Source organism: Artemia sp. Qi Xiang Cuo, unplaced genomic scaffold (genome assembly GCF_049724085.1).
Source record: "Artemia sp. Qi Xiang Cuo unplaced genomic scaffold, ASM4972408v1 HiC_scaffold_22, whole genome shotgun sequence".
Classification (NCBI taxonomy): Eukaryota; Metazoa; Arthropoda; class Branchiopoda; order Anostraca; family Artemiidae; genus Artemia; species Artemia sp. Qi Xiang Cuo.
The window spans coordinates 3,913,626-3,936,357 of NW_028297431.1; the positions used below are offsets into that span (position 1 = coordinate 3,913,626).

The window sequence follows — 22,732 nt, forward strand, 5'->3', positions numbered from 1 at the left end:
AACGTCCCAAAGAGACACACATAGCCCAAAGAGGCACACACGACCCCTAAGAGACACAAACAGCCAAAAGAAAGACACATAGACCAAAATGACTCAAACAGCCCAAAGAGATACACATAGCCCAAAGAAACACAAAAAGCCCAAAGAGGCAGAAGCCCAAAGAGACAAACACAGCCCAAAAAAGACTCAAACATCCCAAAGAGACACAAACAGATCAAAAAGACTCAAACATCTCAAAGATACACAAAAACATAACAAATAGACACAACACAGATCAAAAAGACTCAAAAAGGTCAAAGAGACAAACAACCAGAACAAAAACACTCAAACAGCTCAAAGAGACACACACACAGACCAAAAAGACTCAAACAGCTAAAAGACACACACAGCCCAAAGAGACAGGATACTCACACATCCAACAGAGAGACACAAAGCCCGAAGAGACACAAACAGCCAAAAGAGGCACACACAGACCATAAAGATTCAAACTGCCCAAATAGACATACATTCTAAAGACACACACCCCGCCAAAATATACACACACCCAGGATAAATATAAATAATTACTGTTCTAATAGACACGAAGAGACAACATATACAAACACACCGATAAAATATAAAAAACACGCCCATACAGACACATAAATACCATAAAGATTAAAATCCCTCCAAAGAGACACACATTGCCCAAAGAGACACACCGGGCCTCTAAGAGACACAAATAGCCAAAGGAAACACACACAGACCAAAAAACGCTCATACAGACACATACAGACCAATCGCTAATACACGGGATGGGGGGGGATCGGAGTCCTTTGGAGGTGTGGTAGGGGATCTCACAACACTGTTCAAATAGAACTTGTGTATTATAACAACCACCAACCCCATGTAACTGAACCCCTGTATAACTGAAACCCCGTAAGAAAGAAATCGCCTGAGTCCTCTCGCAATAGCAAACCAAACCAGATTATACCCACTTAACCAGATCAAAAAAATGGCGGTCACACTAGCTGAAAATTTAACTAAACCCCCGTGTAACTGAATCCGTATGTAACTGAACTCTCGTGCAACTCAAGTCCCCAAATCTCGTAAACTAAAGCTTGTGTATTATAACGATCACAGAGTAACTTCGCTAATACACGGGATGGGGGGATCGGAGTCCTTGGGGGGTGTGGTAGGGGATCTCACAACACTGTTCAAATAGAACTTGTGTATTATAACAACCACCAACCCCATGTAATTGAACCCCTGTATAACTGAAACCCCGTAAGAAAGAAATCGCTTGAGTCCTCTCGCAATAGCAAACCAAACCAGATTATACCCACTTAACCAGATCAAAAAATGACGGTCACACTAGCTGAAAATTTAACTAAACCCCCGTGTAACTGAATCCGTATGTAACTGAACTCTCGTGCAACTCAAGTCCCCAAATCTCGTAAACTAAAGCTTGTGTATTATACCGATCACAGAATAACTTCGCTAATACATGGGATGGGGGAGTCGGAGTCCTTTGGAGGTGTGGTAGGGGATCTCACAACACTGTTCAAATAGAACTTGTGTATTATAACGACCACCGACCCCATGTAACTGAACCCCTGTATAACTGAAACCCCGTAAGAAAGAAATCGCTTGAGTCCTCTCGTAATAGCAAACCAGATTATACCCACTTAACCAGATCAAGAAAATGGCGGTCACACTAGCTTAAAATTTAACTAAACCCCCCGTGTAACTGAATCCGTATGTAACTGAACTCTCGTGCAACTCAAGTCCCCAAATCTCGTAAACTAACGCTTGTGTATTATACCGACCACAGAATAACTTCGCTAATACCTGGGAGGGGGGGATCGGAGTCCTTGGGGGGTGTGGTAGGGGATCTCACAACACTGTTCAAATAGAACTTGTGTATTATAACAACCACCAACCCCATGTAACTGAACCCCTGTATAACTGAAACCCCGTAAGAAAGAAATCGCTTGAGTCCTCTCGCAATAGCAAACCAAACCAGATTATACTCACTTAACCAGATAAAAAAATGGCGGTCACACTAGCTTGATTAGTAATTGGACTTTCAGTCCTACATTCACGGGTTTCTGCAAAGTGCTATGGACTTCATTGAAAAAATACCAGTTAAAAAAATAAATAAACATGTATTATACTCATTCCTCTTGGCAAAAAGGTGTAATGACCTATTCTTAACCATTGCAATACCTTTACGCAAATATCTTTTCGCAAAAAATTCGCAAATCTCGTAAACTAAAGAAGTAATTACCCTTTTCAACATTAATTACCCCTTTTTTGCAAATGCTTGCATATCCCATTACCCCTTTTTGCAATGGTTAATCAAACATCTCCGATTGTAAAAGCATTAAAAAATTTTCCAATTACTAATTACCCTTTTTTTTTTATTCAAATCCTAATCACCAATCAAGTCATACACGTTCCTCTTGGCAAAGAGTGTGATGACCTGTTTACCTACTAGAAGAACCTGTTTGGCTATATGTCTCGTAGAAATGGTAGTTAGCAATCTACTGATACTTTTCCAGTCTAAGTGTGTCCAAAAAGGTTATGTGTATTAAGGCCAAACTTTGGGGATGGTTGAGGGGCATATTTTACTAAACAAAAAGATACTATGTGCATCCAGTTTTTCAAATATGCGTATTTATAATACGTCAAGAACAGCTGAAGGTATCGAATTTAAACTTTCAGGGCATGTTCAGGGGGATATTGAAAAAGGGTGGGAGGGCAAACAACCCACCTCCATACCATTTTGAGCTGCAATAGCTCTGAAGACATCTTATCAAAATTTTGGAATAGCCCCTCTTGTTCAAAATAGTTGGAAAGTCAAATAACTATGCTTCCAGGGAGAATATAATCCCCCGCAGCGCCAGGGGCAAGTGTTGTGCGTCACATAAGTTGTCCTTTGTTTATATTAAACAAAAAACGCTTTTTTAACTGAAAGTAAGGAGCGATATTAAAACTTAAAACGAACAGAAATTATTCCGTATACGAAAGGGGCTGTCCCCTCCTCAATACCTCGCTCTTTACGCTAATGTTTTTTAATTGTTTTAAAAAATAAAGTTGTGTGACAAATAAATTCGTGATTCAAACTTTAGCGAAAAGAGCGAGGAATTGAGGAGGGGACAGCCCCTTTCATATACGGAATAATTTCTGTTCGTTTTAAGTTTTAATGTCGCTCCTTACTTTCAGTTAAATTTTTTTTTTGTTTTATTTAATTTCTTAACGTTTTAAAATTAATGTAGCTTTGCTCAGCGTACATGAATAATTAAAAAAAAATTCGCATATTAGTTTTCCTTTTTTTGGCTAAATGGCTTTCTCGAAATTTTGTTCTGACATAACTTACGAATTAAGTTACGTAGCGAATTTCCATATTCGTATGTTTTATTACGTATATTAGGGAATTCGTCCCCTAGTCAATACCTCGCTCTTTACGCTAAAGTTCGAATTTTGTTCGAATCACAAACCCCTGAATCACACAGGCCTGTTAATTAGAATAGATAGCTATTTTTAAAGTACTAAAAAAAAATTAGCGAAAAGGGCGAGGTATTGACTAAGGGGCAAACCCCCTCATTTACGTAATAATTTCTGTTTCTTTTAAGTTTTAATGTTGCTCTTTACTTTCAGTTGAAAAAACTAGTTTTTTTATTTAATTTCTGATCGCTTTTAAATAATGCTGGGAAATCTGGCACCCCCGTCCGAGCCCTGTCCCGGCGGCCCCGGACCCCGACGCCCGGGACGGATCCTCTTCCGGAACCCCCTCCTCCCCCCCCCCCCACCGGACAAAAAAACTCCTGAAACGTCTTTATACTCCCCATTAACCACTATATGTAAACAGTGGGCAAAGTTCATAACTTCCAGCCCTTCCCCCGGGAACTGTGGGGGATTAAATTATCCTAAAAAACATATTTATTAGGTTTTCGACTATTTTGAACAGAATGGCTATCTCAAAATTTTGATTGGGTGACTTTAAGAAAGAAATGAGCGTGGGAGGGGGCCAAGTTGACCTCCAATTATTTCGGTGAATTAACAAGTTTACTAGCACTGTTGATTTTCGTTCAAATGAGCCCTCTTACGTTATTCTAGGACCAATAGATAGATACGATCTAACCTGAAAAAAAAAAACAAAACAAAACAAAACAAAACAAAAAAACCGCATCCGTGATCTTTCTTCTGACAAAAAAAACAAAATTACAAATTTTTGCTGATAGGAGCTTGAAAACTCTTTATAGGGTTCTCTGAGACGCTGCATTTGATGGTGTGATTTTCAGTTAATTTAAATTAATTTTAGGGGTTTTTCCCCCTGTTTTCTAAAATAACGCACATATTATCAGTCGCTTAACATTTTGATGGGTCATACACAAATATATGAAACTTATACATTTGAACTCAGCAGAGAAATTTTATTCTCTTGATGTCTCTTGGTCTCAAAATTCCGCCTTTTAGAGTTTCGGTTACTATTGAGCCGGGTCGCTCCTTACAGTTCGTTAACAACAACAGATTTATATAATATGATAAATTTATTATTAGTTTATAGAAATAATAAAGGTATTAAGTTAAAACATTATAAAATGATAGGACATTCTCCGGACTGTTCAACATTTTCCTAGCAGAGTAATCACAGACAAAGAACGAATCTGTCACATCCTCTTTCCAACCTGCACATAGAATTAGTTGTTCTCTGTCATCTTTGGGTATGTCCTGTTGTAGGTGTTCAAAAATCGTGGCCATCATTACATCAAAACCTTTCTTATTTGAAAGGGGTCTTAGACTCTTCAATTGGTATTTTGTCTTTATCTGCTCACAACTGTCACAATGCATTGTGGGGTATACATCCCTGATGTTAGCTACCTTATCAAGGCTCTTACCAAATAATTTTATTATTGTATTTTCTTCCACAGAAACTCTAATATTGCTATCACCGTAAATGAAGTCTTGACTATTATTACGACAGAGTCCACTTGACACTTCTTCTATGTAATGACTTAGTTCCTTGTACGAGCCCTCGACTTTTAGTAGATTAATATGTTGTATAATCTTCGATTTTGACACTGCCTTATAAACGCTATTAATGAAACAGTTCAAGACAGGAAAATGTGGAGCTAGTGCCCTTAGAGAACGCAAATAGCTCTGACATCCCTCATTTGGGCTACAGTATAACAAATGCCCATACTTTCTTGTGTCCCTGTAATTGATTTCACAATAATCCAAGCTGCCAAGGTTGAAATTAACCACTTTGTCAGTTGAAAATTTTAATGCTGTATTATTTTCAAGGATTTCAAAAAGAATTTGACATAATTCAATATCCGTCGGATAGAGCTTGCAGATATCAGGGGATGACATTGCCAAGTAACCTGCTGCCCAATTTTTGGTTTTGAATGTTTACTCAGATTGTTATAGGTGACTTCAGCCATCATAATTTCCTTGTCAGATCTAGTTTTAGAGCATTTTTCAATAGTTGTCTCGTACTTTTCAGGACAGTTTGTTCTACTATCCAGAGAATTTTTTGCCAAATATTCAGTAGAACTAAACGAACTGTTTAAAACACAGTTAGAAATGCTTTTTTCTTGAGTCGGTGTTCCAGGAATTTGTTCTAAATCATTAGTCTTACAAACACATTTACTAATAACCCTAACAGGCTCGTTTTCGCCATAATTGAAAAACATTGCTTTTCCTTCGCTGTTGATAGGTATGCTTGTATATATATTTTTATTGCTGCTACATAAACTGCAATTGCTCCTTCCAAAATTAATATACGAATTTTCTAAGAAGTACGCCTCCGTATATTCACTGTGTTGTCGAACATTTTCCATTGCATCTATAAACTGTTCCGCAGTTGCCAATCCATACCTTGGAAGCTTTTCGTTAAACTGACAACATTGAAATTGTGTTTTTTAGGAGGAGACTCCCCCACAGCCCTCAAGGCAAGGGTTGTAAGCTATGCCCTTGGGGCATATAAGGCTTTTACTGAACGCGTCGTATTACAATCTTCAAAAATGACTCATTAGATTGGAAATTGAAATGGCGAGTGACCTTTTTACTCGTCGAAAGCGTTTTGAAGACATCAAACACCCCTTACACCCCCACCCTGGTCCCAAACAGATCAGATCAAAAAGTCTTGATCGCAAGTTTATTACATTTATTTCAAAGCTCATTAAATTATAACTTTGAGCAGGAAACAATCCCCAAAGTCTTAAAGGCACGGTTTATAGGTTCTGCCCTGAGGACCTTTAAGGTTTTTCTGTCCCTGGGCGAATAATCCCCCCCTCTCACGCCCACCATTTCCCCAAACACATCCAATCAAAATTTTGAAATATCTATTTTGTTCATCGTAGTCAAAAATTCTGGAAATTAGGTCTTTTAGAATAAAAACCCCATAAGAGCTTTCAGTGCAAGGGTTGTAATTTGTGCCATGGGGGCATATGAGGTTTACATAGAAAGTTGTTCTATAAATTTCAAAAGGGGCTCATTTGATTGGGACTTAAAATTGCCCTTTTTAATAGTCTAAAGTGAGTGGAGAGTAATAAACCCCCCTCTCACGCCCTGCATTTCACCAAACACATACAATAAAAGCTTAGAGATAGGCATTTTGTTCACGTCGTTGAAAGTTCTGTACCTTATGTATTTAAGGATGACAAACCCCCACGAACCCCCCGGGCAAAGGTTGTAAGTTATGCCCAGGGGGCATGTAAGGTTTTCAATCATAGAGTTGTCGTAAAAGCTTCAAAAGGGGCTCACTCAATTGGAAATTGAGAGGGATAGTTCCTTTCTTGGTAGTTGAAAGTGATTGGACGGTAACTAACCCCTTTCTAACGCCCACCAGTTCCCCAAACATATTCAATCAAAATCTTCAGATAGCCATTTTGTTCAACGTAAGTTCTGTAAATTAGGTCTATGAGGATGAAAAACCCCCCACCAAGCCCTCAGGGCGAGGGTTGTAAGTTGGTTTTGATTAAAAGCATTGTCGTAGAAACTTCAAAAGGGCTCATTTGATTGGAAATTGAAATGGCAAGTGCCTTTTTCAATACTTTTTCAATAGTTGAAAGTGATTTGAGAAAGACTAACACCCCTCTCACACCCACTATAGTCCCCGACACATCCAATCAAAATTTTGAGATAGTCATTTTTCGTAACTTAGATGACAGTTCTAAAAATTAGGTATGAGAGGATGACAATCACCCTTAGGGCCCTGAGGGTCAGAAAAGTAATTTATGACCGGTGGCAATATAATGTGTTTATAGGAAGTGTTGCCGTAGAAAATTGAAAAAGGATCATTCGATAGTACTTCGAAAGGAATAGTGCCATTTTTAATTTTAAACAGTAATTGGAAGGATTGACATCTTTAGAGTAAAGATCAATGTGTATACAAGGTATTTTTTGTTGTTGTTGTTTAGACTAGGGCACTTTGTATCAAAGGAGTTGTCGTAGAAATTTCGAAAAGGGCTCATTCGATTGAAAATAGAAAGGGCTGATGCCCCTTTTAATAGTCGAAAGGTATTGGAGGAACACTAATCCCCCACCCCCGCCCTACCTACCCTTTGAATTTTAGTTTTAAAAAAATAAGTTTGCCAAATAATAAATAAAAAATCACATTGTTTATTCTAATTACCAATAATGTCAATCAGCAGTATCCCAAGAACGACTGAGGGTAATATGTTCAAACTTTTGGGGCTGCTTCTGCTCTTCAAATTTAACCAAATCAAAATAGCGTAAGTGTATCCAAGCTATCAAAGAAAGTAAACAGATTTTTCTGCGAATGGTATCAAGTTTTCCATTTCAGGTCAACTAGAGGAGGTATAAAAATATATGATATTTAGACCATTTTGATAAGAATAGCTATCTCAAAATTTCTATGAGACGAATTTCGGGACAATGTGAGGTGTGTAGAGCTAGATGGTCGCTGTCCTATTATTACTTTGACTTTTAAAAAGTGCCCTCGAGCGTCTGAGTAGCAATCCTCTGAGCCCCCTTTGAATTTTGTATGACCACACTTTCTGTAAGATCCCTATATGTCCCCAGGGCACAACTTACAACTCTTGCCCTGAGGGCAGGATGATTTTTTTATCCTCAAAGACAAAATGTCCTGACCTTTCTGAGAGGTTGTTTGGGGAAATGATAGGCATGGAAGGAGACATTTGACCTCTGATCACTTTCGAATAATAAAAAAAGCACCAGTCCTCTCTTTTTCCAATCGAATGAGCCCTGTTTGAACCTTCTACAACAAAACTTTCTATAAAAACGCTGTATGCCCCAAGGCATAACTTACGACCCTTTTCCTGAGGACTATGGGGGGACGGTTGTCATCCTCAAAGACATATTTTCCAGACCTTTCAAGTACATTCTACGTTGAACAAAACAGATATATCAATATTTTTACTGGATGTTCTTGGGGAAATGGTGGGCGTGGTAGGGGGGTGAGTTTTCCTCCAATCACTTTTGACTATTAAAAAGTTGACTATCCCGGTGAAGCTTCGAAGTTTCTATGACAACACTCTATAAAAACCAGATAAGCCCCCAGTGCATAAATTACACCCCGGGCCCTGAGTGCGGGGGGGTGTCATCCTCCCAGACTTAATCTAATAAACTTTAAACTAAGTAGAAAAATTGCTCTCTAAATAGTTTGAGGGGATGTGTGGGGGGAACTGGTGGTGGTGAGAGAAATGTCAGTTAAAAAGGGAACTCGCCCTTTCAATGTCCGCTCGAGTTAGCCCTTTTTGAAGGTTTTAAGACATAACTTTCTATAACCCTGAGCGGGCCTACGGCCTAACCTAAAAAACGGGCCCTGAGGGCTGTAGGGGGAGTGTCATCCTAAAAACATAATTTTCATACCTGTAAACTAAGTTTAACAAAATTTTTAACTCAAATTTTTGAGTGGCTGTGTTTGGGGACATGGTGGTTGTGAGGGAGGGGGTAGTTGTCCTAAAATAACTTTCAAGTCTTAAAAAGACCACTATCACTGTGAATGTCAAATAACCTGAGTCCTTTTTGAATTTCATAATAAAAAACTATCTGTATAAAAATGATATGCACAAGTTACTAACTTAAAATCCGTGCATTGATGACGGGGGGAGATTGTACTACTAAGAAACAAAAGGTATATGTTGATCTCAACTAGGATGAACAAAATTTCTCTCTAAAAATTTTGATGCGCGGTGTGTGGGGACCTGGGCGGCGTGGAATTTGTGAGAGGTGCCTACCCATAACTGTTGACCCTTAAATAGGTCACTAGCAATTCAGATTTCAAATCTAGTGATCCGTGTTAAAATTTTAAATTAAAGCTTATTAGATACGAAGTTCCCGGGTCTAAATAAAAACATAATAACAAATAATACAATGTGCCAAAATCGTTCTTTAATTAGGCAGCGCGATTGTGCTACCTATGATGTCAGACAAATGCATTAAAGTGATTAGTGCTATGTAAGAGAATAAAACTTAACACTTAATCGTCGGATGTGTTGTCGGAAGTTTTTAACACTTGATATTTTAAAAGTATTTGTTATTTGCAGACAGTTTCTGATTTGAATGTGCAGCTATCCCGAACTGTACACACTCGGAGGTGGGGGGGTAGTAGAACCCCACTATGCTTTGGAAAAACAAAATTACGGTTTGGACGTTCTGTGAGATCCGGACCTGACCATCGGGTGTGAAATACTTTAAATGTTAAAGGATACCCGTCTCCTTAGGGCCGTCGAGTGGAGAGGATCCCTGCAGCCTGAATCTCCCAGTCAAAGTGTGATTTAATCCACTTCTGGGCTGTCTCCTTTTTTTACTAAGCAAGATTTGAAGCAAATAAAGGTTAGTCACGAAAATGTTCCTAATCGGTGAGTTCACGAAAAGTTCCTAATCGGAGGTGGGGGGGGTATTCTTAAAAACCTAGTCTGGGTCCAAAATCCATTCCTTTTTGGCAGGGATGGGCGCACCGTCGCGAATCTAAGGGTGGAAAAGAAATTAACTTGGCAAGGAGTCGCGGCTCCGGAGGGCAGTCGAGTGGAGAGGAGCCCTGCAGCCTGAATCTCAAAGTCATCGTGTGATTTAATCCAAGTCTGTTATGTCTCCTTTTTTTACTAATACATATTTTTAGCAAATACATTTTAGTCATGAGATGTGCAAGTGAAGAGAAGTGAAACATATATTATTTTCCTATTTTACTGTCGACATAGTCCCTTCACATTATGTGATAAACTTTAAAAGTGTAAACTTGAAAGAAAACTTACTTTCTTGTTAAACAGTTGTCCAAACAATATGAAAAATTATATTATGTAGACGTAAGGAAAAGTACATCACTTTAGTCACAGTGTGCCCTCATACAAAAGAGGTCTAGCATGAATGGTCGAGAAAAAGTTAAATAGAAGTGTCTGGTTGAGACTCTAGGAGACCGGCCCGCGGTGTAAACGTTTAGGTGTTTTATAAACGCACATGCGGTGTCAGGTTTTCGAGTCAATACAACACATATATTATTTAAGAACATAATATTATGACAATATCAATACTTTTTTACACAAAATATAAGTTTATATAACAATCTATCTACGGACTTCTCGACACATCTTTATCTGACAATACTAACTAAAAAACTATCCGTCAACTATACGTTACGTCTTTCACGCAGTTCCTGATCGAAAATGATTTGAAAAAAACTACGTTTTCTAAAGAGTTAAAGAGGCTGAGTTACAAGGTCGAACCTTAAAACGCACAGGGATTAGGAGGCACAGTTGGGGAGCTGCCGCCCCCAAACCCCCGCTTTCGCAGCCTTTAAATATAAAAAAATTCTTTCAACTGAAAGTAAGGAGCGACATTAAAACTTAAAACGAACAGAAATTATTACGTATATGAAAGAGGCTGTGCCCTCCTCAACGCCTCGCTCTTTACGCTAAAGTTTTTATTGTTTAAAAAAAGAGTTGTGAGAAGGTCAAACTCTAGCGTAAAGAGCGAGGCGTTGAGGAGGGCACAGCCTCTTTCATATACGGAATAATTTCTGTTCGTTTTAAGTTTTAATGTCGCTCCTTACTTTCAGTTTAAAGAATTTTTTTTTATATTTAAAGGCTGTGAAAGCGGGGGTTTGGGGGCGGCAGCCCCCCAACTGTGCCTCCTAATCCCAGTACGTTTTAAGGTTCGACCTTGTAACTCAGCCTCTTTAACTCTTTAGAAAACGTAGTTTTTTTCAAATAATTTCTGCACGTTTTTGTACAGTTTATTACTTATTATTGCTTGACTAACTTTTAGCTGATCGTGTCAGGAGTTGAAGATGGGGGCTGCCGCCCCCAAACCCCCCGCTCTTGAACATTCTTGTGTTAAGGCTTTTAATTCCTGAATACTCAAATCATGTCGTACAGGGTGCCTCCTAATCCCTGTACGTTTTAAGGTTCGAACTTGTGACTCAGCCTCTTTAACAGCCCCCCCAACTGTGCCTCCTAATCCCTGTACGTTTTAAGGGTTGACCTTGTAGCTCAGCCTCTTTAACTCTTTAGAAAACGTAGTTTTTTTCAAATAATACACATAAACAGGTTAGACATGCTTTGTTATGAAAATTGACGCGCAGATATTTTCATAACAAAGCATGTCTAACCTGTTTATCTGTATTATTTGAAAAAAACTAAGGTTTTTCGCAAATGTAAATTCGGGGGATAATTTTTTCGGTCTGAAAATATCAAAAGGCCCTAACAGGTCGAATTCTGCTTCGAATGAGTCCTCATTCAACCGGATCCGTTGCCAACTGTGGCCTGTAGGCGTGGCTAAGAAAAAAAAAAAAGAAATGAATTTTAAGTGGCTATATTTGGTTTTTTGAAAACAGGGAAGGAGTGATCAAATTGAGCTGAAATTTCGAAGATAAGCTTCCGGGCCCTAGGAAAGCTTAACCTCTAAATTTCAGCCTAATCGGACAACGTTAAAGGGGGGCTGTGGTGGGAGGGTCCAAACTTCCGGCCCAGTTTACCCCATGAAGATAAAGTCGGAGGAGGATGAAATTTTGCAAGTTTCTTAGTTTGAGCTTGGGCTACAAAATGCGATTACCGCCGTCTCTCTGCGACCTCTAGGACCTGAAATCGCTTAACATTGTGGTGGGTCGCCTCTTTATAGAGGCACAAGTGTGCCTCCTTAATGTGACATCCCTCTCTCGCAGTTCATTTTTTCTCGCAGACAGCGGAAAATGTTACTGCCTCTCAATGATAGATTTATCATCTGACTCCATACTTTACCAGAGGTTTGACCAAATCGTCGAACTGTTTCAGTAGGATGTTAAGATTGAGTATTTTTGTGGCCCTACTGAGTCTTAACCACGTGGATGTCGAAAGGTAAGGAGAGCTGTAGGGAGGATTTTACCCATATCCCGCCTAACTTTTAAAAATATCCTTTTGGAGTATTTTTATTAGAAAATGCTTTTGTTGGATTTTTCATTTAAAAAATTTGAAAACAACAAGCAAAATTCTTTATCCTCCTTATGTTTTGTAAAAAAACTTTGGGCCAACTCCACAAATCACCCACGGTTGTATGTTATTCGCTGATTATTGTAAATATCAATTTTACTTTCTTCGAATGATTAATCTTATATTATTTATATAAAAAAGACACGACATAATATATTATTATGGTATTGGTCTGAAATTTACGTAGCAATCTTCTTGTTAAAAAAAATCATGATATTTGGTATAGTACGATTTTCACTCGGTTACAATAAGGTACTACTTCCCTATAGTATTTGGAAATTTTTTTTTGACTGTTTAGAGTAAACCATGTCAATCTGGCGTTGTAAATTTTTCACTTTATCTTGGCAAATGACCTCTCCACAGATTCCATAATTTCTTTAAAATTGACGCAAGTCTTTAAGAAGAACCACTAGTCTTTATGCTATAATATTTGATAATTATGTCAGGACACCGAACTGCATCTTAAGTCATTAATTTGAATTATTATATTAAAAAAATTATAAACTTTTTATTAATAAAATTCACTTTAATTAAAATAAATTGGACTTTTATAAATATTTAATTGGCCATTTTTCAAGTTAAATTACGATTATAATTGATATCTCCTGAAAAATTTGTAATTTGTTTCTCGTCTTGGTTGTATATGTCACTTTGGGGACTGCACGCTTTCGTCGAATATCTTGGACAAGTCCTGATTGGTCCAAAGAATATCTGATCAAAAATCTTTTCAAAAATATACAAATAGTTCAAATATGTATATATAGTAGGAAAAAAAGAGAACCAGGAATGTGTAAATTGCTATAACCAAAAATCGGAATAAAAAGTAAACTAATAACACAGGCTAGTATGTGCGGAGAATAACAAAGGATATTATGTGTGGAACATTACAAAGGATAGTATGTGTGTATCGTAAAAATGGCTAGTATGTGTGTAGCGATGCACCAATATAATGAACATAAAATCACAACTACAATAAATTTTCTTGAAAAAAAAAACACAGTACAATACAAAACAAATCACTGACACAAGTGTATTTTAACCATGATTTATAGTTTTTTGGATAGAGTGGGAGTTTCGTACTATTGAATTCAGTTAACGAACTATATAATTTAATTATACAAGACGTACAGAAGGCAGAACCCAGGATTTTTTTCTGCGGTGGTTTTACTCAAAGACCCAAGGTATGTTGGTTGGGGGGTCACACAAAAAAACCCACGAAAAACGCCAAAAAAAATGTCGATATAAACAGTTCGTTAATTTCTTACTAGTACCAAAAAAATTTCTGGGGGGGGTTAACCCCCCCCCCCCCCGCTGGGTTCGGCCTTGCAATTAAATAAACAAATAAATTGTTTTAAAGTCTATAAATATATAATAAGGCATTATATTAGTAATATTATATAAAAGTAATAACCTTTAATTTTGTATTTTCCCTATAGCTGTGTCTGTTGAATTTCCTATAAACAAGTCAACATATGGGTTTTCAGGATAATCCCTCTCGGGAGAACAGTCCAAAAGGAGCAGCCACTCCTTAAGTAATCATGGGATGTGTTCACGAGGTAACTGGACCGTACCATACTTCTACGTGTTTGCCACAGGTGCCAGACGGATGGCGGTAAAAGTAGATATATCATCAGAGCACGGGTAGTGGATGTACTTGTGGAAAACAGCCACTGACGCCGCACCAAATCTCTCACTGAGAGGTTATAAAGTACTCGGATTGGTGCTACAACTCGCTCTTGGGGTCAACTCGCCCTATTTAAGATCCTTTGGAGTTCTGCTAGTAGGGGTTGAGGAGTCCCTGTAAAATGCAAGTAGAGCCATAGAGCATATGCATTAATATAACTTCTATTCTTTCATGTGTCCATTGTCTTATATAACAATTTAATTATCACATTTCTCATAAAGAAAAACATCAAGTTTTCGTGTAAATTCCTGTGATTTTGAGATTTGATATTCAGGTAACACTGGGTTTTAAAAGGTTTTACTAATGCTTAAATTTAGATATTTCATCATAAAAATCTGATTCTTTTGATGTATCTATTTTGGTATCAAAATTCCGGTTTTTAGAGTATCAGTTACTAGTGAGCCAGGTCGCTCCTTACTTACAGTTCGTTACCACGAACTGTTCGTTACCACAAACTGTTCAATAATTTATTGTTTCACCAATTAAAAATATTGTTAATAAAATAAACATATTGTTTCCAAAATTACCAATGTCTAATTTAAAAGTTTTATTCGAAAATGTCTATGTTTGTATGAAATAGAATTGAAATTTTACTCAAAATGAATGAAATATGTGTATAAGGTGATTTAGCCCCCCGTCTCACTTTGTACTATTGGTTCTAAATAGTAATTAACTGAAAGTAGTTTATAGATTAATAAATATAGCGAGTTTGTAATTGTATGTATTTTATTTTGATATTTTGAATTACAGAACATACGGAATTATTTTATTTAAGCCCTCGGTTTTTTGTATCTTTCGATGGCCCAGTCAAATGTATTTAATTAAAAAAATGGATAAAAGATTTAATTAAAAGCCAGGATATTGAATAAGTGCCTTTTTTCACCCCACCCACAAAAGGGAATTGCTACTTTATTTACAAATCTGAATATTAACATAATTCCTTCAAAATTCCAAATCTAACAAAAGAAAATATAAATTGCTTGTACTTGCAATGAATTAAAAATTAAGTCAAATGAACATGAAATGTTTGATCTAATTTCACCTGGGGACAAACTAAAAAAAAAAAACACTCTAAACTAGTCCTCTACTTTTCCCCCACTTTTTTCCGATTTGATTCAACCAAGGTAGTAATAACTCAAATTTCTTCATTATAGAAAATTGGTTTATTTTAAACCTTTCTGTGTTATAAACTTTGTGTATGCTGGGTTCCAATAAGACGTCTCAGAAATATCTCAAGAAGGGCTCTTAATTTGAAACTTTTAAGACTACTACTATCACTACTTCTTCTCTTGCTACTGAACGAAATATAAGGAGTTTAGGTGCATCAAGCTGTAAATATAGAGCCAAACATGAGCATTAAACCAAAGAGCATAAATTAAACCAAACACTAGCAGAAAAATTAAAATAATTTCTCAAGCATAAAACTACTACAAATTATAATCAATAAATAAATAAAACCAAAGACGAACAAAAATACAAAAAAAAATTACCGACTCAAAGTCAAAAGAAACACAACCTAAGAAGGGTCTGACTGACTCCCCCATGGTTTCGAAAGACCAAAACATAATTTTTGATACACTAAAAACAATACTTATTTAAAGCTATATCTTTATATTTCCTATAAAATCAAAAATGGAAACAATCACCATGATTAAAAAGAATACTGAAAAGAAAAAAAAACGAATGAGACCGTTTAATATTTATACTAATGGTCATTCCTATAAGTTCTGATAATTTTGGATTACTTAAAATTAATAGAAAAATTTTTAAATGAATTTTGTTTTCAGTAAAGTGCATCGTATGTTCTGGTCTTAAGAAGCCAAGGGGGTCATCACTTACTCTTCTTCGGTTGTACTTGCTTTTACGCGGATATTTCTTATTGTGCTTTAGTGTCATGGCGCTAGTGTGCGTGACCCAGCACCACTAGTGCCACAACTGATGCTGCTAAGGTATGGTATCGCGATCAAGCAGTCCCACGGGTTCTAAGAGTTCCTTCCGTACTGATATTATAGCCAGTGTGGGTAGGAAAAGGGCACAGCCTGGGAGGAGGGAGTAGGTAACATACTATTTGGCCCAAGGTGCCACGGCCAGTGCCAGCAATAATTCTCTATAAATATCTCTTTGAAAGGGAGCGAGTCCTCCAGCGGATATTACAATTATAGTAACTCTCTTCTTACCCCGACCAGTGTTCGAGAGAAATAATCAATAGAATAATAGAAGAGATCACAGAAACAAGGTCGCACAATCGTAAAACAAGGTTTGACTTGCAAATAAAATCAAATGGTAGATAAATCTATGTATAACAAAAAGGGACATTTACCAGACAAAACAAGGGTGCCCCAATATTTATAATTTCTGTTCGTTCTGGGTTCCATTAATTTATTACTACTACTATTACAACTAAAACCACACTGCAGCACCAAATCGCCTGAGTCTAACGCACGCTCCTCTTCCATCTAAATCTATTTTAAGGCCTCCATATTTGCACCCTCCTGTTTGTGTTTAGACTGCATCTACTGTCTTTACTAAAAATACTATCTAGGTAAGTTAAACAGTCCCAATGATCGACCTACTCATTATCCAACATCAGCATTTCATCTTCACTTATTTCTAGTCTTAGCGACATAGTCTTCTTGACATTAATTTTCCTTGTTTCGCACCCAGAAATCGCAAAACCTCTAAAAGCTTATTCATTTGGCTAACATTTTCATCGAAGATGCTAAAATCATGAGCTCTAAGTTTTTTTACCCTCTATGTTTTTTGTTATCTTCTGTACATGACACAATGCACAGAAGAAGATTATGAAAAAAAAGGTACGCTTACAAAAAATACCAACGTCTTTAAAAAACTTAGACTTTTAAGCCAGTCCCAGTCCCTATCAAAAGCCGTTCTCAAGATATGGCAAACATGATACTTCGATGACCTGATACATGTTTTTTGATTTAACTCTACCTTTTTCCATGTCAAAATTTAAGGCAGGCTCTCTCATTCTCTCTCACTTTTTCTTTGTTCCAAAGCCACTTACTTGCTAATCTGATAATTTCAATAAAATGAGTGATACTAGTGGATATCCCAAATTTCACCTGCGTTAGACAAAGAATCTCCGTGTCCGGCTTCTTATGAAACTGACTTAACTTTATTTAGCTGGTTGCAGAAACATGTATTGGCCCAAAAATCATATTGACCAAATTATAGGCTCCTATAAACAATAGAACAAACAGGTATTCTCCATTCCAATTAAGGAAAGGGAGTATGTACGATCACCTTTTCTATATAACCCTTATATTCCTCCAGGGCATAGTTGACACCCCTTGCCCTGAGGGAGGTAGGGGGGTTGTAATCCTAAAATACTCGATTTTTGGGCCTTTCAACTACGTTTAACAAAATGGCTATCTCAAACTTTTGATTGGACATGTTTGGAATACTGGTGGGTGGGGGAGGTGGGTAAGTCAGGTGTGTATCCCAAATAATTATGGTAACCAATATTAGAGCAAAATAAACGAAGAGATGAATATGGATTGACATTTTAATACACAAACTGATGTTTATCCTCAGAAGTCCTAAACTTTGGATTAATCAAAGTTAAAAATTATGAAACATTTAAAATACATTTTGTTTTCTGTAAAAGCCTTCAGAAGCCAGGGGGACCAGCCCGACTCTTCTTCGGTTGTGCTTGTTGAGTTTGACTCGGGTATTGTAATTTCTCTTCCTATTGGGTTTCATTTGTTTATTACTAAATAAATGAGGCCAAAAAAGCTACGAATTCTCACTATCGAAGTTGTTCAAACTTTCCATAAAACCTGAGAGGATAAACCCTCATTACCTTTTAGTAGACACAGAACATTGGAAGGTGTAACATGACGATCCATGTAATTAATCCCAATCTAGACACTTTCTAAGTTCAGAGCTAAACTTTACATGAAACCAAAATACCAGAAGGGATAAATCCACTAAACTACAGATTAGGTATGACACTTTTATTACTCTGGTGAATGCATAAAGTAAAGAAAGCTTAAGGTTCTAAAAATCATGAGCAATACAAGGACATAACTTTGAACAAAATGTTAATAAAAAAGCTAATTTAATTAAATTTATCACTTTAAAACAGCAAAATAAACTAAAAAAAACTTATAACGAAGTATGTGAGATATAGATTCAGTATAGATTCAGTCATTGACTAGTTCAGTGTGGCCAGATCGTGAACAAAAAAGTAAGCCGCAGCCTTTGAAAAAGAAGCCAAAAATAAGCCAGACAATTTTTTGCCCAAAATTTAACTTTACTTTTAATGGTGTCCAAGTTTTAACGGTCGTTTTATAGAAATAATCACCACTATTCAGGTCCTTTGATCCTACTGGCATTATCCACCTTTCAATTCATTCCCTGGTTTGCGGAAGTTCAGTTCCAGTGTAGAGATTATTTTGAGGCAGCATTTAGTAGAATTGCAATAAACCGTTACCCCATATGGAACTCTAGAGACTTTACAGAAATTCCCGAGCGCTATGTTCAGAAAATGCTCGATCGTGCTTACTTTCCTGTCCAACAGTTCGGGGAAAATTATTGACGAGGACGCCCACCGGCTTGATTTCTCCTGTGTTAGTTCGAGCACTGTCCGTGTGTGCGCTGCAATTTCTGTATCCCATAATTTCACTGAGTCGGACCTCCGATTACTATAATGATACTCTGTGACCACAATGCGTTTTAATGTCAACATTTCGATTCAGTCAGAGGTTCTTTTTGGCGCAATAGAGTTATTGCCAGAAAAAATTCTTAAAATTGTGTCCCAGCCCTTTTGTATTGGTTGGACATAATTGTGCATTACTAAATAACGACCGTAACCCGCAGACAAAAACAAAAAAATCATTATTTTATTGGTTTATTATCACATAGATACACAAACAAAAATCAGATCATTGGATATTATCACATATAGATTCATAAAATTATGGAAATCACTTTGTGTAAAATCAAAGCTTTGGACTAAAATCCTTTTCCCAATGCTAAATGCGATGCTAAAATGCCCTTAAAGGGCTACGAAAGGTACACAAGGAACACAATCGTACTTTTGTCTTTATCACAAGTCCATTCCAGGGTCATAATTGGCTATCACGAACCACAATACGTCCCTGGGACCAAGAACAAATAAGACTGAGTAGAACCTCCGCCTTTGGTCCATGCACTGACTATTGGATAACCCGTAAAATCTGAGCGGAGGTGGAGCCAATTTAAGAACTGGCTGAGCACTGACTTGACGGTCGTCTACTTTCACTCATCGCCGCCGCGCATTTGCGAGGCAAAGACCGTAGCAGGCCTCCAGGCGTGTATGATAAGTGTAATCAAACACTTTTACTTGTTCTCACTCAAATTTTCTTCTCTGGGGCTGTACTGCGAAGAGCTAGTTGTTGAGGTAACGAATTGTAATGTTCCGCGCCAGCTCCATCTCCGCTCAAATTTGCCAGGTATCAGCCGTATTTTATTTGACTCCGCATGGTTGTAGTATCGAGATAGGGAGACGAAGGTTCTTAGTCTTTATTTGTTCTTGCTGGGACGGATCTCCAGTTTCCTGTTTGATGAGCCACATTTTAACGAAGTCCGAACATTCCACCACTTTAAACATGGATGGGAAGTATCGTGGGCCAGATTGGGAATGACACTGCGTCATAAATTTCGATACTTTACGTAAGACAAACTAAGAATTGAATTTTGTTGTTGTGCTGCGAGAGCCAACTCACTCATCGATTTCAGAAGTTTACAATTTATCATAATTATATTGACCTTTAGCGCAAGATGGCTGTCCGAACTCTGGCTGCGAGTCGTTGAGTGAGTGCGTACCTTTTAAGGCGCTTTATGACGGGAAAACTAAAAAAAAGTGGCAGTTTGGAAAAAAAATACTCCAGGGTGGAATTTTCGGTGACTAAGAATATCCGTCTTTCATAGCCCTTTAAGATTGACCAAATGCCTCTAAGATGTCACTGAGTTCATCTTCTTCCCTGTCAGCGTCAGGCGCCTCAGCTCTGCCACATCGTCCACTGTCAGACGCATTTTCAGCTCCATTTTTTGAATATATGGAACTGTTGAACGGAGTCATTTTGGCCGATGGTACGAATGACGAACAGCAGTGGCCACTGACTGACATCCACAGTCGAAAAATCAAAATTGCGTTTAGAATTGGTAAAAGCATTCTATTCCGAAGCTTTGACTTTACACAGTTCATCATAGAAAACAATCTCTCAACGACTGCGTTGCTGATAGGCAAACTCAGCAACGACAATGCCCACTTTGCCAAATCCTGAAAGACTGGCTCTCCAATAGGGTCGCGAAACTGAAGCACGTGGACCCAGAACTCAGAGGAGTCTTTTGGAAGTTCTCCGCCACAATGTTCATTCCAGTCAACCTCGAGCAGGCGTCTCCACTGTTTTTCCATGTCTCCAAATTCTGTCACTGGAATCACACTAAGAGGTAGGTCAGCGAATCTGGGTCTAGTCTGAGAAAAACCTATTGTCGGAGAGAGAATTCTCAATTTCAGAAGGGAATCAATGGCAAGAGGTAAACGTTTCAGAACTGACCTTGCAGCCGTCTTGAGAAAGCCGTGACAGCGAAGCTTTATTTCCTCTTTCATCTCGCTTGGAAGATCAGTTTCGCTGAGTTCAGAAATAAACAAATGCCCAAAGTCTACCTGGTCGACAGGAAGGTAGTAAATTAGAAACTCAAGGTTGACGTTAAGGGACACTGCAGACGGTCGAAGGATCCTGCGCAGGATGCACATGAAAAAATCTTTCAGCTCTTGAAACAGACAAAAATTGGTCTGCATTCAAATGTTGAAATAGTATGTTCACCCTCTGAAAGTCGGCCAATAGCGGTTTCAGAAAGACAATGTATAGACGGTTGCGCTTATCACTGTACATTTCGTGTAAAGTTCTTGCAGTATAGCACCGCTCTTTTTCCTTGGCGATGCGGAAATGTGTTGTCAGTTCGAGGTATTGCTCATCAACTCTACACACTGCGGTGTATCGTGACAACCAGTGTGTACTTGAAGGGGCCACAATTTTAAGGGGCGAATTTCCATGATTTATCAGCCTATATATCTGGCCGTACGCTTCCCTTCGCAACGGGCTTACGCTAAACCACTTGTACGTTTCCGAGAGCATAAATTCTAGGTTGCTTGGCAACTCTTCCACCGCCTCGGAAGCGCACAAGTGCAGAGAGTGGCAAACACATTTGAAAAGCTGAAGGTGAGGTAACCCATCTGCTTTCAGCTATGTAAATAGAGAGTGATTTGCGCCACACATGTTATTTGTCCCATCAGTACCAATACCAATCAGGTTTTTGAGAGGTACTTTGCACTCTGCAAGAAATTTTGTGAGTTCTGCGTGGAGTATAATAGCTGTAGTTGATGGAACTTCAACCATTACTAACGCAGTACACACTATCTTTTTCAACTTCGGGCTGTAATATCGCATGCAAATACACATGAACTTCATTGTAGAGACATCAGTTGACTCATCCAGTATTAGAGAGTACTTACCATTTCCAATGTCAGCCACTATCTCCTTCAGGGTTTCAGGTTCAAGCATATTCTTAATGAGAGCTGAACATTTATAGTTTTTTTAGCCTCACCGATTCACCAATAGGCCCAGAAAATAAATCTTTGATGATAGTAGAAAGATGGTCGATTGTTCTCACCAAAGAGTGACAGGCTACATGAGCAGCCAAGACCAGCTCCGCTTTCTGCGAAGCCAAGTTCGTCGACGTGACTCCTTGAAAATTAGCATTAATTATTCGTGATTATTTCGGCTATGTTTCATAACCGATTATTTCGGCAATGTTTCATAACTTTACTCTGAAAGGGGATGTGGTTGGGGGGGGGGGCAAAACGACCGGCTGGATTGGACTCATGAAGGAAAAGTCACAGGGGGATGAAATGCTGCAGTGTCCTTGGTTAGGACATGACCTACAAAACGCAGCCCTCCCCACCTCTCTGGGACCGAAGAGCGATTAACACTGTTTTGGTATGCCTCCCTACAGAAGCACAAGTGTGCTTCCTTGGTTGATTTCAATGACTGGTCCCCGAACTCCGATTGGGTCCCCCATACACAAAATAACGGGCCACTGGCTATTAATCGTTATCAAAATCTGTTGAGACCTAATGGTAGATATTCTTGGTTAAATGACGTATTTGAGGGCCTCTCTAAAATACACACAGAACTCAAGATGGGGTTAAGACTTCCCAACGAAACACACACTGGACATTGGGCCTTATTGCTATTATTTGAAAAAACTACGTTTTCTAAAGAGTTAAAGAGGCTGAGTCAAAAGTTCGAACCTTAAAACGTACAGGGATTAGGAGATACAGTTGGGGGGCTGCCGCCTCCCAAACCCCCTGCTTTCGCAGCCTTTAAACAAAAAAAATTTTTTTTTAACTGAAAGTAAGGAGCGACATTAAAACTTAAAACGAACAGAAATTATTCCGTGTAAGAAAGGGGCTGTGCCCTCCTCAACACCTCGCTCTTTACGCTGAAGTTTGACTTTCTCACAACTCTTTTTTTAAACAATAAAAACTTTAGCGTAAAGAGCGAGGCGTTGAGGAGGGCACAGCCCCTTTCATATACGGAAT

At 38.1% G+C, this 22,732-nt stretch overlaps 1 protein-coding gene and 1 pseudogene across 1 annotated transcript in view; one reads left to right on the forward strand and one right to left on the reverse strand.

Moving 5' to 3' along the window:
* The window catches only part of LOC148939072 (activating signal cointegrator 1 complex subunit 2-like), a 31,678-nt gene extending 11,740 nt beyond the window's left edge, over window positions 1-19,938 (forward strand). Inside the window, exon 3 of the mRNA XM_089107364.1 lies at window positions 19,900-19,938. Within this exon, the coding sequence (XP_088963490.1) occupies window positions 19,900-19,938 (39 nt within the window). The remainder of the gene's footprint in view (window positions 1-19,899) is intronic.
* On the reverse strand, window positions 19,490-21,930 carry LOC148939073 (uncharacterized; annotated as a pseudogene).
* Between the last annotated feature and the right edge of the window lie 802 nt (window positions 21,931-22,732).